The sequence below is a fragment of the Mugil cephalus genome, chromosome 1 (genome assembly GCF_022458985.1).
Source record: "Mugil cephalus isolate CIBA_MC_2020 chromosome 1, CIBA_Mcephalus_1.1, whole genome shotgun sequence".
In the NCBI taxonomy this organism is placed as follows: domain Eukaryota; kingdom Metazoa; phylum Chordata; class Actinopteri; order Mugiliformes; family Mugilidae; genus Mugil; species Mugil cephalus.
This window is the reverse complement of record NC_061770.1, coordinates 8538436-8550155: the sequence shown is the minus strand read 5'-3', so window position 1 is coordinate 8550155 and position 11720 is coordinate 8538436. Positions and strand designations below refer to the sequence as shown.

The 11720-nt window shown below is 44.9% G+C and overlaps 1 protein-coding gene across 2 annotated transcripts; it reads right to left on the bottom strand.

The window, feature by feature from the left end:
- Nucleotides 1-34: 34 nt before the first annotated feature.
- si:ch211-197l9.2 (protein SOGA1) lies at nt 35-11257 on the bottom strand. 2 transcript variants are annotated; one of them, XM_047604060.1, is made up of 10 exons: nt 11083-11257; nt 8678-9456; nt 7007-7231; nt 6242-6400; nt 4422-4493; nt 3126-4316; nt 2918-3037; nt 2101-2150; nt 703-1885; nt 35-430 (listed from the first exon to the last, which is right to left on the bottom strand). In XM_047604060.1, the coding sequence occupies exons 2-10, from the start codon at nt 9299-9301 to the stop codon at nt 281-283; spliced, it is 3774 nt and encodes a 1257-aa protein (XP_047460016.1). In that variant the 5' UTR covers nt 9302-9456; nt 11083-11257; the 3' UTR covers nt 35-280. The 2 variants fall into 2 exon arrangements, with proteins under 2 accessions (XP_047460016.1, XP_047460085.1); XM_047604129.1 differs by lacking the exon at nt 11083-11257 and having other exon boundaries at nt 8678-9475.
- Nucleotides 11258-11720: the final 463 nt, after the last annotated feature.

Genomic DNA, 11720 nt, shown 5'->3' with positions numbered 1-11720 from the left:
AGATACATATGCAGATAAATGACACAGTTAAATGTAGGTCTGTCCAACATTTATTGAATTAAAGGTTCATTTCTACAAAATACCATAAAAGATAGTATAAAATTAAACACACAGTAAGTACATGACTGAAACGAGGATTAAGCTCATCTGTGAAAACAGATAAAAAAAATTTTAATTGCACCAAAGAAATCTATCGTTAAACCTGAAGCTACATGTAAAGATTGCAGATCGTATTTGTTGTTCATGGCATCAGTGTGAGAGCTGCCGTTTCTCCTGCTGCTCAGATGGAGTCTGCAGCCACGCTCACAGGAGGCGAGTACCTGTGCCGCTGGAGTTTACCCGGGTTTGATGGCAGCCTCTGGGTGGAGCGAGACGAACGAGCAAAGCAGAAAGTCAACGAGCTGCTGGAGCTGCACTCGTAGTTTCCCTCCTGTTCAGAGAAAGAGATGAAAAGCTTGATTCAAAAGATGGATGAAATAATTGACACACTCTCTCTATCTATGCAGCTGACAAATCACATGAGTTTGCATGAAGTGACTTTGCACTTCTCCTTTGGCTCTTAGCTCAAAGACACTAAATGACTTAATGAATATTTAAAGTTTTACCAGTTTTCTGGGAATAAATTTAACATCTTTGAGTTTTGGACTGAGATCAAGGTGTTTACAAGCAGAACCAGGTTAGTTAAGTACGATGAGGACTGACCTCTGCTGTGACCGTAGTCAGGTTGTGTCTGATACTCTGGTTCAGACTGCCCGTCTTCTCCTCTCTCGGGGTTCGGCTGGTCTCCTCTCTCTGCTTCATGAACCTCTGGTTGACGATCCTGGTCACGCTGTCGTTCCTGTGCAGCGGGGCGGCAGGAGGCCTCGTGGGAACGCGTTCCACGTTCTTCAGGCCATTTTTCGTCTTCTGGCCTGTTCCAGGAACTTGTTTATCCACCCGGCCACTCACCCTGCGCAAGAACTCTGTCACCAAGCCGTACCGGTTGGCGCCAGCAGATTTGCTGGGTGTCTTGGCGCCGTTGCTCAGAGAGCTGTGGATCTGTCCTGCACCTGACCGCGGGCTGCTCTGTCGAGTCCACGTCATGCCGGAGTGGTTTTGGTGCGACAGGTTCCACAGGGCCCGGTCTCTGGAGGTGGATGCAGAGGAGGAGGAGCTCAGACTGGAGGATGAGTGAGGAGAGGAGGCACCAGATGCAGAGTGTCTCCGGTAAAGTTTGGGCGAGGAGGTGGAGGCTCTGGACCTCTCGACTCGCCCTGTTATCCCGTCCAGAGAGGTGGAGATGTGGTGGGAGCGGGCAGACGCCAGGGAGGAGACTCGAGTGGGGCTGTTTCTCATGGTGACCGACCCCTGAGTCCCATCTGTCTGCTGACCAACGCTCACCATCTGTGGCCTCACGTGTGTCTGAGTTCCTGAGCAGGCCACGTCCACCCACCGGCCTTCTGATCCCCTCCTCTGCTCCTGATAGCTGCCGTGAACCACCTGCTTCCAGCCGGACGACATTTCCTTCATGTCATCGCTCAGGTTGGTAGACGAGCCCAGACAGAGCGGAGAGAAGGAGGTTGGCGGTGTGCACCAAGGAGAGAGCGTATCCACAGACTCTCTGTCTGTGACTGGGCTTTGCTTCAGCTGAGCCAGCTGGACTCGACGGGCCGACGGGGGACTGTAGTAGATGCGAAAAGCTGACTTCTCTGGGGCGGTGTGGCTTCTCTCCGTGGACATCTGCTCAAAGTCAAGATCGGGGAAGCTAAGCGGCATAATTATATGGTCCCATGTCTTTACCGGGTCCTCGTGGTCCACCTGGGCTGCCTCCTGGTTCAGATAGCACCAGTTCTTCGTCTTAGAGCCGTGTGGAGGAAACTGTCTCCTGAATCGTTTCCCCTTTGAGCTGCAGATTATATGAGAACACCAGGAGAGGAATGAGCTTCAAAATGCTGCTTTAAAATACAACTCGCCAGCTTGTTGGTTTCAACATAGGATGTCGTGTACTCGACTAGTGAGCTCAGCCACCCACGAGGTCGTCAACATCACAGTAGGGAGACGTTCATATGGACATTGAACATTTGAAGGCAGCAAAAATACAAACATGCGAGGAACACTGACCTGTCAGCTTCACACTGTTGTCCATCATGAAAAAGGCTGCTGACGACACGCTGAGACAAGAGAGAAAAAAAAGTTTGTTCAGAAAGACTGGAAATTGTTCATGGTCCCCAGAAGATGAATGTATGTGTTAATCCTGTGACCGTGGTATAATTTGTCCAATTCCTGTAAAACTATTGTTATATAATGGTAGCGAGGGGAAAGATGGATATGTAGACTTATGAGTAATGTCAAGATTTTTCGAAGACAACAATACTGTGCTTTCATGAGCTCTGGCTGATGCTCTGGCATCTCATGATTGAAAAATGCAGGATTTTGAGGAGTGAAAACAGAATCGTGATAACTCTCTGCATGCAGTTGAAGCTCAAGTACAGCCTCACAAAGCTGCTGGCATGCTGTAGAGTTTTTTTATCATGGCAAACTAAATGTTCAACCGAGGAAAAGAGGGATTAACGTCTAGTCGGTGGAGTAAGGAGGAAAAACAACCAGCAAAGAAATAAATCTGTTCCTTCAAAGCAGCTCTTGAGTCATGCTGTGCATTAAAACTCTCTTTCTATTTGCATTTAAACCAGCAGGTGGAAACAAAGATTGAGGAGGAGTACATTTGAAGAGCTGATCTTACTGACAATACAGAGAGCTGAGTGTTTTCATGCAGCACATTTCAACATGCCCGTCTTGTTTTGGCTGCCGCGGCTGCAGGAGATTAGCCTAAATACTTTGGCACGAGCCTTTTCATGATGCCTGTTGAACTGTTGAGTGTTTGGGAGTACGTGCGGCCAGCAGCAGGACTTCCCGCCGTAAGGGTAAACACCATCCTTACCTCAGCTGCCGTGGCCAGAGTGGCCTTGGCCGCGCTGTCAGATTCAATCCGCTCATCACGAAGCCCTGCGCCGAGGTCTTGCAACAAGGTTTGCAGCATGGAAATGGTTTTGTCTTTAATCTGAATAAATCAATCCAAACATATTTACATATTTGCACTTGGACATTTAAAGTATACAGCGTTTGTTTCATGGTGCATAAAATTTTACCTCTTTTCTCTCCAGGTCGGGTCCTTTAACTTGAATCCACTGATGGAGGATCCCGAGAATCTGCAGTGAAAGTTGCATTTTTGGATCCCTGCAGCCATCAACTAGATCCGTTTGGAGGGAAGGTGCTTTTCTCATTTGCATAGCTTTCTTCTTCACCTCTGGGGTGCGGAGGTCTTCTGCGCACTCCTGCTTACACATTGACTCCGCTAAATTGTGACTATCCGTGTAGGGGTCCCAAACATATCCCTCCTTGTTAACAGAGTTTCTGAGCACATCTTCTACTGTCAGTAGCGTCTCCATTCTCCCGATGAAAGCCTGCAGCATGGCCTGCAGGAGCTCCAAAGCCTCATTTAAAGACTCCGATATGAGTGCCGCTTGGGGCTTACCGCTCAAGTCCACGTCCGTCTGAGAAGCTAAAGGAAAGGAGGGAGATGAGCCGTGGCTGTTTTTAGGTGGCACCGTCAGGAGCTGAATGGCTGAACTCAAAATGCAGGAGTGATCTCTGAGAGCGAGAAGAGTCTCGAAGTCTTTCATGGTCATGCCTTTGAGTCCTCTGTCAAGTTTTTTGTTGTTGTTGTTACTCTCATGGCTGTCTGAAGGGTCCCACTCTCCACCTACAGGACCTTCTCGAGTAATGTGACAGGCAGCAATCATCCCTTCAGTCTGTGACTGGTTGCAAATCAAAGATGCCTCAACATCACCTTTTGCTTTCTCTGACTCCTCGTCCTGACCCTGCTCGTACATCACAGCTCCCATCTTCAAACTTTTCTGCGTCCCCTCTCTGTCCTTCATCGCTGCAGATAGATTTTCCTCCAAAACATCCCGATTCTCTTCAACCTCCTCTTCTCCTCCTCCTCCCGCTCCTCCTCCAATTTTCTCTCTAATGTCACTCATCTCTGCTCTCAGCCCGCGGTTCTCCACCTCCAGTTCGACAATGCGCCGGCTCAGGAGTGTGGCCTCCTCTTCCACAAGTTTCAGGTGAACTTTGACCTCCACCTCCCGGGCATGGGCGGAACTCTGCTTGCCTTCAGGTGACTGGGCGGAGTCTACGTCGCCGTAGGCTGAGCGGTATTTGGCCAGCTCCTCGCGCATGGCCTCGCTCTCTGATACCAACTTGGTGAGCTTCTTGCACATGAGAGCTAATTCCTCTTTGGCAAAGTGGAGCTGGCACTTGAGATCGGCGCTGTCATCCTTTTGGCAAACAAACGACAGCGGCGACAATCATAATCACATCAAATAACCCCTGGGTGCAGCCACTCTTAGAAATCAGACATGAATTACAAATGAAAATCAAACCTCTATCTGTTGAGAGAGCCTCTTCTCCGCCTTACTGACGGCTGATCTGAAGCTTTTCTTCTTCAAAGTGCTCTGAGGAATGCAAGGTTTTATCATGAATGCCACGCATACACTTGTACTTCTCCCCAAAACAGAACAGACTCAGCAGCTTAGCTTCAGGAAACACAGAGATAGAAGCTGCATACGTATTTATTTGACTGCAAAACAAAGCTACTAATGATTACAATTAACCCCCCTTCTATTATATTGTATCTCTAAATAAACATTTTCATAATACTCATTTGTTACTTAAGTTTGTTAAGTTTGTGGCTCATGAGCTGGATAATAAATAGCGATTTGTTTACTTTGTATGGATGAATCAAATCAGATTCAAGATGCTGGCAGGAGGAATTTGATGAACTTGATGCTATGCTGAGCTAATAGGTGTAATTTCCAAAATGTCACACTAACTTTCCGAAGAGGACTAAAGTGTGTTAAATGTGAGTTTCTCCCCTCCAGCTCCGTGCCTTGTCTACATGAGTCAGTTTATTTGTGATTCTGAGCATGAGAGGAATGTAAGCTTGTGTCTGCTGGCATTGTCTCACTCTTAAACACTAGACAGGATGTCACTGTGTTAATAACAGAGCTATTTTAGAGGGTGCAAGCACGAGGAGTGAGTTTTCAGTTCAAGGTCAGTGGGTCTGGGGGTTGTATGGATACTGTGACCTGAAATGTGATATTACTGATAAAGAAAGATGGAAGTTTGAATGAGGCATAATCAGTGTAGCGGCCTTTGTCTTTTAAGGTCCTTATAAGGTTCTGTTTAAAAAAGAAAGAAAGAAAAGGATGCTGTTATTGCTTAGGTGTGCGTTTCCTTTTAACTCGTACTGACAGGGTCGCAGACAGGCGAGAGGCAGCGGGAGCCTCTGAAACGTTCATCCTCCTTCGCATCGATCTCCTCTGTGTTTTGTGCACTTAGATTAGGTAATCTAAGTGGATTTCCCTACTGGGATCAAGGGGACTAGCAGCTGTCTCAGACGAGTGGACCAACCTGAGCTCATGCCAAAGCACCGAATCCTGGATTAAAGAGAACACGTGTCACCGTAGTGCACGGTGGCTCTCACCACTGAGGCAGGAGGGGCTGCAGGAATAAAGGGTGAATTCAGTCAGCGTTTGATGCCGTTTGATTGGGCACGTGTTTGGTGACGGTTGTAGGTCACTGTGTCTGTCCAGCTTTTTTGAACGCCATAATACAAGCTGATCCAGATTTAGTTGGGCTTAATGCAAGCAGAGAGGGAGAAAGCAAGTCTATTTTTGTAATCTCTCTTCCTCGCTTGCTCAGCCGAAGACATCAGCTGTGCCTGGAGTTCAGGCTTCAGCATACCAGGCTGCTTCACCCAGCCCAGGCACCGGGCAGCTGCCGGCCGAGCCCCTTCGCTCGTATCACTGATCCACAATCAGGGTCATGTGTCACCTGACATCACTGGGATGAGGGGGACAACTGGCTGGATGGGTGCAGCTGTGCGGGGGAATGCAGAGGAGGACGCCTGACCAGAGGGATGGAGGGTTATGTTTCCGTCAAGGTCAGGTCACATGCAGAGACCAAGTGATTTATTCAGGATGCCCTTCTGGCAAGTTTTAGGACTCTCCTTTGAGAGTAACTGCGGCTTTTGAGACATATTTAGACTGTAGATTTGTCAACTCCAATGAATTTCATTTACGTTTTTGCCTGATCCAGGGAACACTATTTGTCTTTAACACTAAATAATCAAGGATAACTGGATAATGAACATATACAACACCAGCCACTTTGTGAGAATCTAATGGTAACGTATGTTCACCTCTTTGGCTTTCTCCAGCTCAGTCTGTAAGACCTGCTTGGCCACTTCCAGTTCCTGCGTCCTTTCACGCAGCGCCTCGTTGTCCCACTCCAACTGGGAATTCTTCTTCTGCACCGCCTCCAGTTCGCTGTAAAGACGCAGTGACACACTCTTTGCAACCTGTACGCCGTAAAAAAAAAGCAAAACGCATTGTTATTGTCCGGAAATCGAATGTTTTGGTTTTAGGTAGGGGAACATATTCTTTGTAGACGTTTCCTTGGTAAAGTCAAGAGACTTTACAAGGATGGGGGCAGGGTCTGACAGGAACCCTACACCACACACACCCTGCCCTGGTTCACAGGAACAGAGTCAGTTCAACCCCGGTGACTGACCAGCTGTGATTCTGATAAAGAGAGCTCTGCTTTTATTCTGCTACACTCACGGAGAACAGCTCACCACATAATTACACTGCAGTTTTACAAAAATATAAACAGGATGCATGATGAAGACATCTCAGCCTAATGAAATGCTTGCGGTGCGGACCAGCAGCAGGGAGCACTTTACAGCACAGCAAACAGCCGTGACTCAGGGTGCAGTCGACTGATTGCAGTCCTCCAGTGTGTATGAACAAGACGATCGCTATTTAATGAACTGAAATGAGAGAGGTTTTGCGGCACAGCAGCAACAGGAACTGCAGTGATTCAGACAAAAGTCAACTTTGAGAAAATGAGCTTTCACTACTGCTCGGTGGTGAGCGAGTTTTAACAAGACCGCAAGACCTCTGACCTTGATGTCATGCTCCAAGCTCCTGACCAGCTCCCCGTCCACCTGCCCGGTCTGAGCCACTCGGATGCTGCGGCGCTCGGCCTTACGGAGGCGGTAATGCAGGATGCGGCACGTCTTGTTGGCCTGCTCCAGCTGTAGCCGCAGCTCCTGGAGCTGGTACACCTCCTCCTCCTGGAACATGTCGCGCATTTCCAGCATCTCACAGCGAAGCTCCTCCACCTCATCCTGGAAAACACCAAACATATGAGAAAAAAAATTAAAAACTGAGACGAGAAAAACGAGAAATGAGACAACTTGCCCTGTTAATCCATCCAACATACACAAAATATATGGGAAAAAAATAAATAAATCAAATACACTGAACAAAACATAATACTTGCTCTAAATACATACTGTTTAAATAAATGTTTAAGTCAAGAAACTTCTTTCTTTATCCCACGGCTACTTCTCTAACTTTGAGTCTTACAGTGCATCAAGCTGGGAGGCTTGGCTGTTTTTGGACAAAACATTTCTACTCTGTGGGACAGAGTCAGATTTCAGATTTGGAAGATTGGTTTACAGACTTCAGCTAAGAAAGGTCACAATCAGAACGTGTGAAGGAGAGATCTTTGCCTGCATCACAGCTTGACCTAATCACAGGGCTCCTTTGAGCTCGGTTTGATTTTGGAAATACAAATTAAATGTGTTACTTTGCACAGTGTGTTTTGCACACATCAGGGGGAGGAAAGCATCTTAATGAGGGCCAAGTTGAAAGTGTGTGTTTCCACTGACATGAACCTCAGTTAAAACTATTCTTAGTCATTATGATGGAAGTCCTGCTGGATGGTTTAGTTAAAAACGCAGCATATATTAAAATATACAGTTTCATCTTCCAACATCATTTCAGACATTGGAGAGGGATTCAAACTTTTTATGAGCCTGGACAATGCTCAGTGTAGTATTTAAAAGAACCAATGACGACAAGGAACCTGCTGATTTTCTTCTCAATAATTTAAATTAATTTTAATTTCACTGCGTCTTTCACAATTTGCCTAAACACGCTCTTTCTGCCTTAAGGCAACTATTTATTTAACAATTACTATAATGGGCATAATCAGAGCTGTTAACATCCTCTTACTAGTCTTCTTGACCTTTAAATGTAATATATATAGAGCACACGTTGCCTCCAGATATATTCCCGCAAATAAATGAATGAGCCAGTTACTGCTTCGAGCTTCATTTCCTGCCAGTGAAATGAACTAATAAAAAGAGGTAATGCGGCCAGCAGCACCTCCTCTAATCCTCTTTGAAACTCCGTCAACAGTTTCTCATTTACAAAAGTCTGAGTCTGAGAGACGCGGTGGCTTGTTCCATGAGTTTCCACCCTTTTGCCTCTTCTGGTGAACAGTGATAATAAAGTCAAAGTCAGCAGTGACTCTTGATTCTTGCCTTAGAGCAGCGCCACACTTAAAGTCACTAATGAAGACTGACATGGCCTCTAACACAAAATCGGCTCTGGTGTTGAGACTCTCTGGGTCTCAACGCTGCCAGAGTCTCAACGCTACCAGAGATATCGCAAATAAGCACAAAAATAACATTTGGAAATTCACATGTATTCTACATCAATGTCATTTACATTACAAACTCAACTGAACCAAAACAATTCATTGATCAGTTTAAGATTAAACTTACTTTCAAATACTCGTTCTCTGATCTCAGGTCTTCGACTTCCCTGACAAGGTCCTCCGTGGTCGCCTCCATTATGAGATCCATAAACGCCCCCGAGGAGTTTAACGAACCGAGGCCACCTCCGGCAGCATCCGGCTGCAGCGCGCAGGTATCTCTCGGTTCTTTTGCGCACGGTTTTCCGTCGCCGTCCGGGCTCACGTAAGCTCTGCCGTCTATCCAGCTTAAGTCATTGTCGCTGGTGGTGGAGTCCTGCTTGTTGCCCTCTGAGGGGCAGTCTGAAATTTCTGAGCTGCTGTCGGAGTTGGAGAGTTTTCCCGACGGGCATCCGGAGTCTTTGCTCAGGTCCTCTGAAGCGTTGCTGGCGTCGGACAGTTTCCTCTGCGCGCCCGGGCTGCTCTGAAACTCCGTGCTGACACTTGAGGATACTTTCCCTGCTCGCTTACTCTGCGGTCCGCCTGTTTTCACACCCTTCACACATTCACGCTGACCTGACTGCGAGTCATTCGAGCAGGAGACACTTTGTCCATCTTTAACGGACACGTCCTTCCTCTTCTTCTGGACCAAAACCTTCTGATGCGCTCTGGGTTGCTTCAGGCTTCGGAGCGTTGTCTTTGCGTCTCTGTTCATCCCCACTTTTATTTAGCCTCTTCTTAGTCTTATTCGGGTTTCAAACGAGAAAGCTGCTTTTCAAGTCAGATGATCGTCATATTTTATCATAAAATATCCGAGGCGCACAGCTCAGTGACTTGAGAGGTCAGACCGTCTGCTCCGCATCCTCAAGACTGAAACAGAGGAGACAGATATCACAGTGACCCAGTGACAGCCGCACCAACACAGCCTCATTTTGACTTCCGTTCACTGCTTACAAAATAAAATCATTTCAAAAAGTAAGGGTATATTTCTACATTCCTCTGCAACCAAAACACTATCTACCTCTAAATGTAACTGGGATATAAACGCTAATTGATCGCATGTGTAAAGTTTGTGGGTCAATGGAGCGTTTGACGGATTAAAGGCAGATTTCCATGATTTTACGCAACATCCACCATTTAAAATGCAGATATAAAGTCAAACAGCTCACATCAAATTAAACCAGTTTAAATCACATTTCTATCATCTTGGGTCTACTCCTCATTGGACACCAGAGTGTGGACACGCAAACGTGCTGTACATGAAGACATAAGAAAAGTAAAGAACAGACACAGATGCACAGGTCTAGATCAGGAGCATCCTTCACAAAGAAAGTTTAGTTTAGTTTAGTTTAGTTTAGTTTAGTTTAGTTTAGTTTAAAAGGAGATTAATTCATAATGACTCATAAGAAGCTCATTTTAATCCCCACTGAGTATTAATGAACTGGTTTTTGATTTATGATTCATGTCGGATTTCTAAACAATTTTGATGATTTATGAATAATTTATCAATTCTTTATGAACAATTATAAGAACACATAGGCTGCATAGCCATGAAATCACCCTCCTCTGTTATATTCCACCATTATCTCTTTAGTTCTTCCGTAAATTAACTAATCCAACTTCATTTATACAGGTAAAAAACACCGAAGTGAACTAAAGTGCACAGAAGAAATAAATATAAAACATTATATTTTTAGACGTATTCTCATGATAATGGAGGAATTAATGAGTACTTAATCAGACAGTGCGGTTCATATATCACACAGCTGACATAACATAACCACATCCACAAATGTTTTACCTTACATAAATGCATTAAAAATATAGAATTGTGGAGTAATAAGATATGACCTTATTTATGGGACATATAAAATTAAGAATCAAATCTTAATAGTTTTTACCCCCAACAATCCCTTAAATAGTCTGTGCCCTCAGTGTTCAATTCTTTAACCAATACATTTACACCATGTTTGGAGTTCATTTGTACCTGATGATGGTCATTATTTTAAGGTGTAAAAGTTGTTTTTGTTTGTTATTTGAATTGCGGGTTATGTAAACTAAAAAATAAGATGAACATGTAACACGTAACAAAACCCCAAACTGATGACAAGATTAAGTAGGGACCCCATATGTGTTCTATATTAAACTCAGCCTGGCGCTGTTTATAAATTTACATTGTTATAATTATTTTGCATTCAATATTAACTTATTCAAATAATACAAAGGTTCAAATATTCATCTTTTTATTTAAAAAATGTGCAACAGTAGGGTGGCCGTGCGCCTGCCATAAACATAAACATACTGAGCGTCTGGGATTTCACCCGGGGACTGGACAGGCTCTCGGCCAATTTGTGGGGAACCTGACAGAGTTGGAGTGTAATATGATTTTAGTCAGACTAATGTGTTAACATGCACTTAACATGCCTTTTCTCTGTCTCCAAACGTGAATGCATTCTACTTCTCCAACCTGAGATGCCTGAGTTTGTTGTAATTCACCTTGGTGTGTTGGAATACAGCAGTCCTCACAGAAGCCGCCTTGAAAGTGTCCCAGTCAGTGCAGTCCAAACATGCCGTTAAGCTCTCCACAGCTTCACTGGTCCACATCTTAGATGTCCTCAGGGCAGGTTTACAGAGTTTGAAATTCTGCCTGTATGCTGAAATCAGGTTGATCATTGCAGTGTGAAAGGCATCTTTGAAATGGCATCTTGTTTGTGAAGAAACTACGAACAAATGAATGAATAAAATATGAATGGAAAATAATCTAATGTTTAACCATTGCCATTTCATGGCAATGAGAGTCCTCACAGAAGAGAGTCCTCACAGAAGCTGATAGATCCACACTTCCTCCTGTTCATACTAGCAGATTTCCCTGTAGACTGTAGCGGAGAAAAAGTAAATCAGTACAAATTAAAAGAAAAGGTACTTCAAGACTGCACCCACTGTAGGCTATGTGAGTAAATGTGATGGTTTTTAGGGCCCACTCCAACACTATGTGGTATGAAGACATGTTGTTGTTCTGTATTGACCTCTGGAGGCTGAGAGTCATTTTGTTTTGAGGAGAAGTGACCAAAAAAAAAAAAAAAACTATGAACAAACAAATAAATAAAATATGAATGTTTTGGGAGAACTGATTG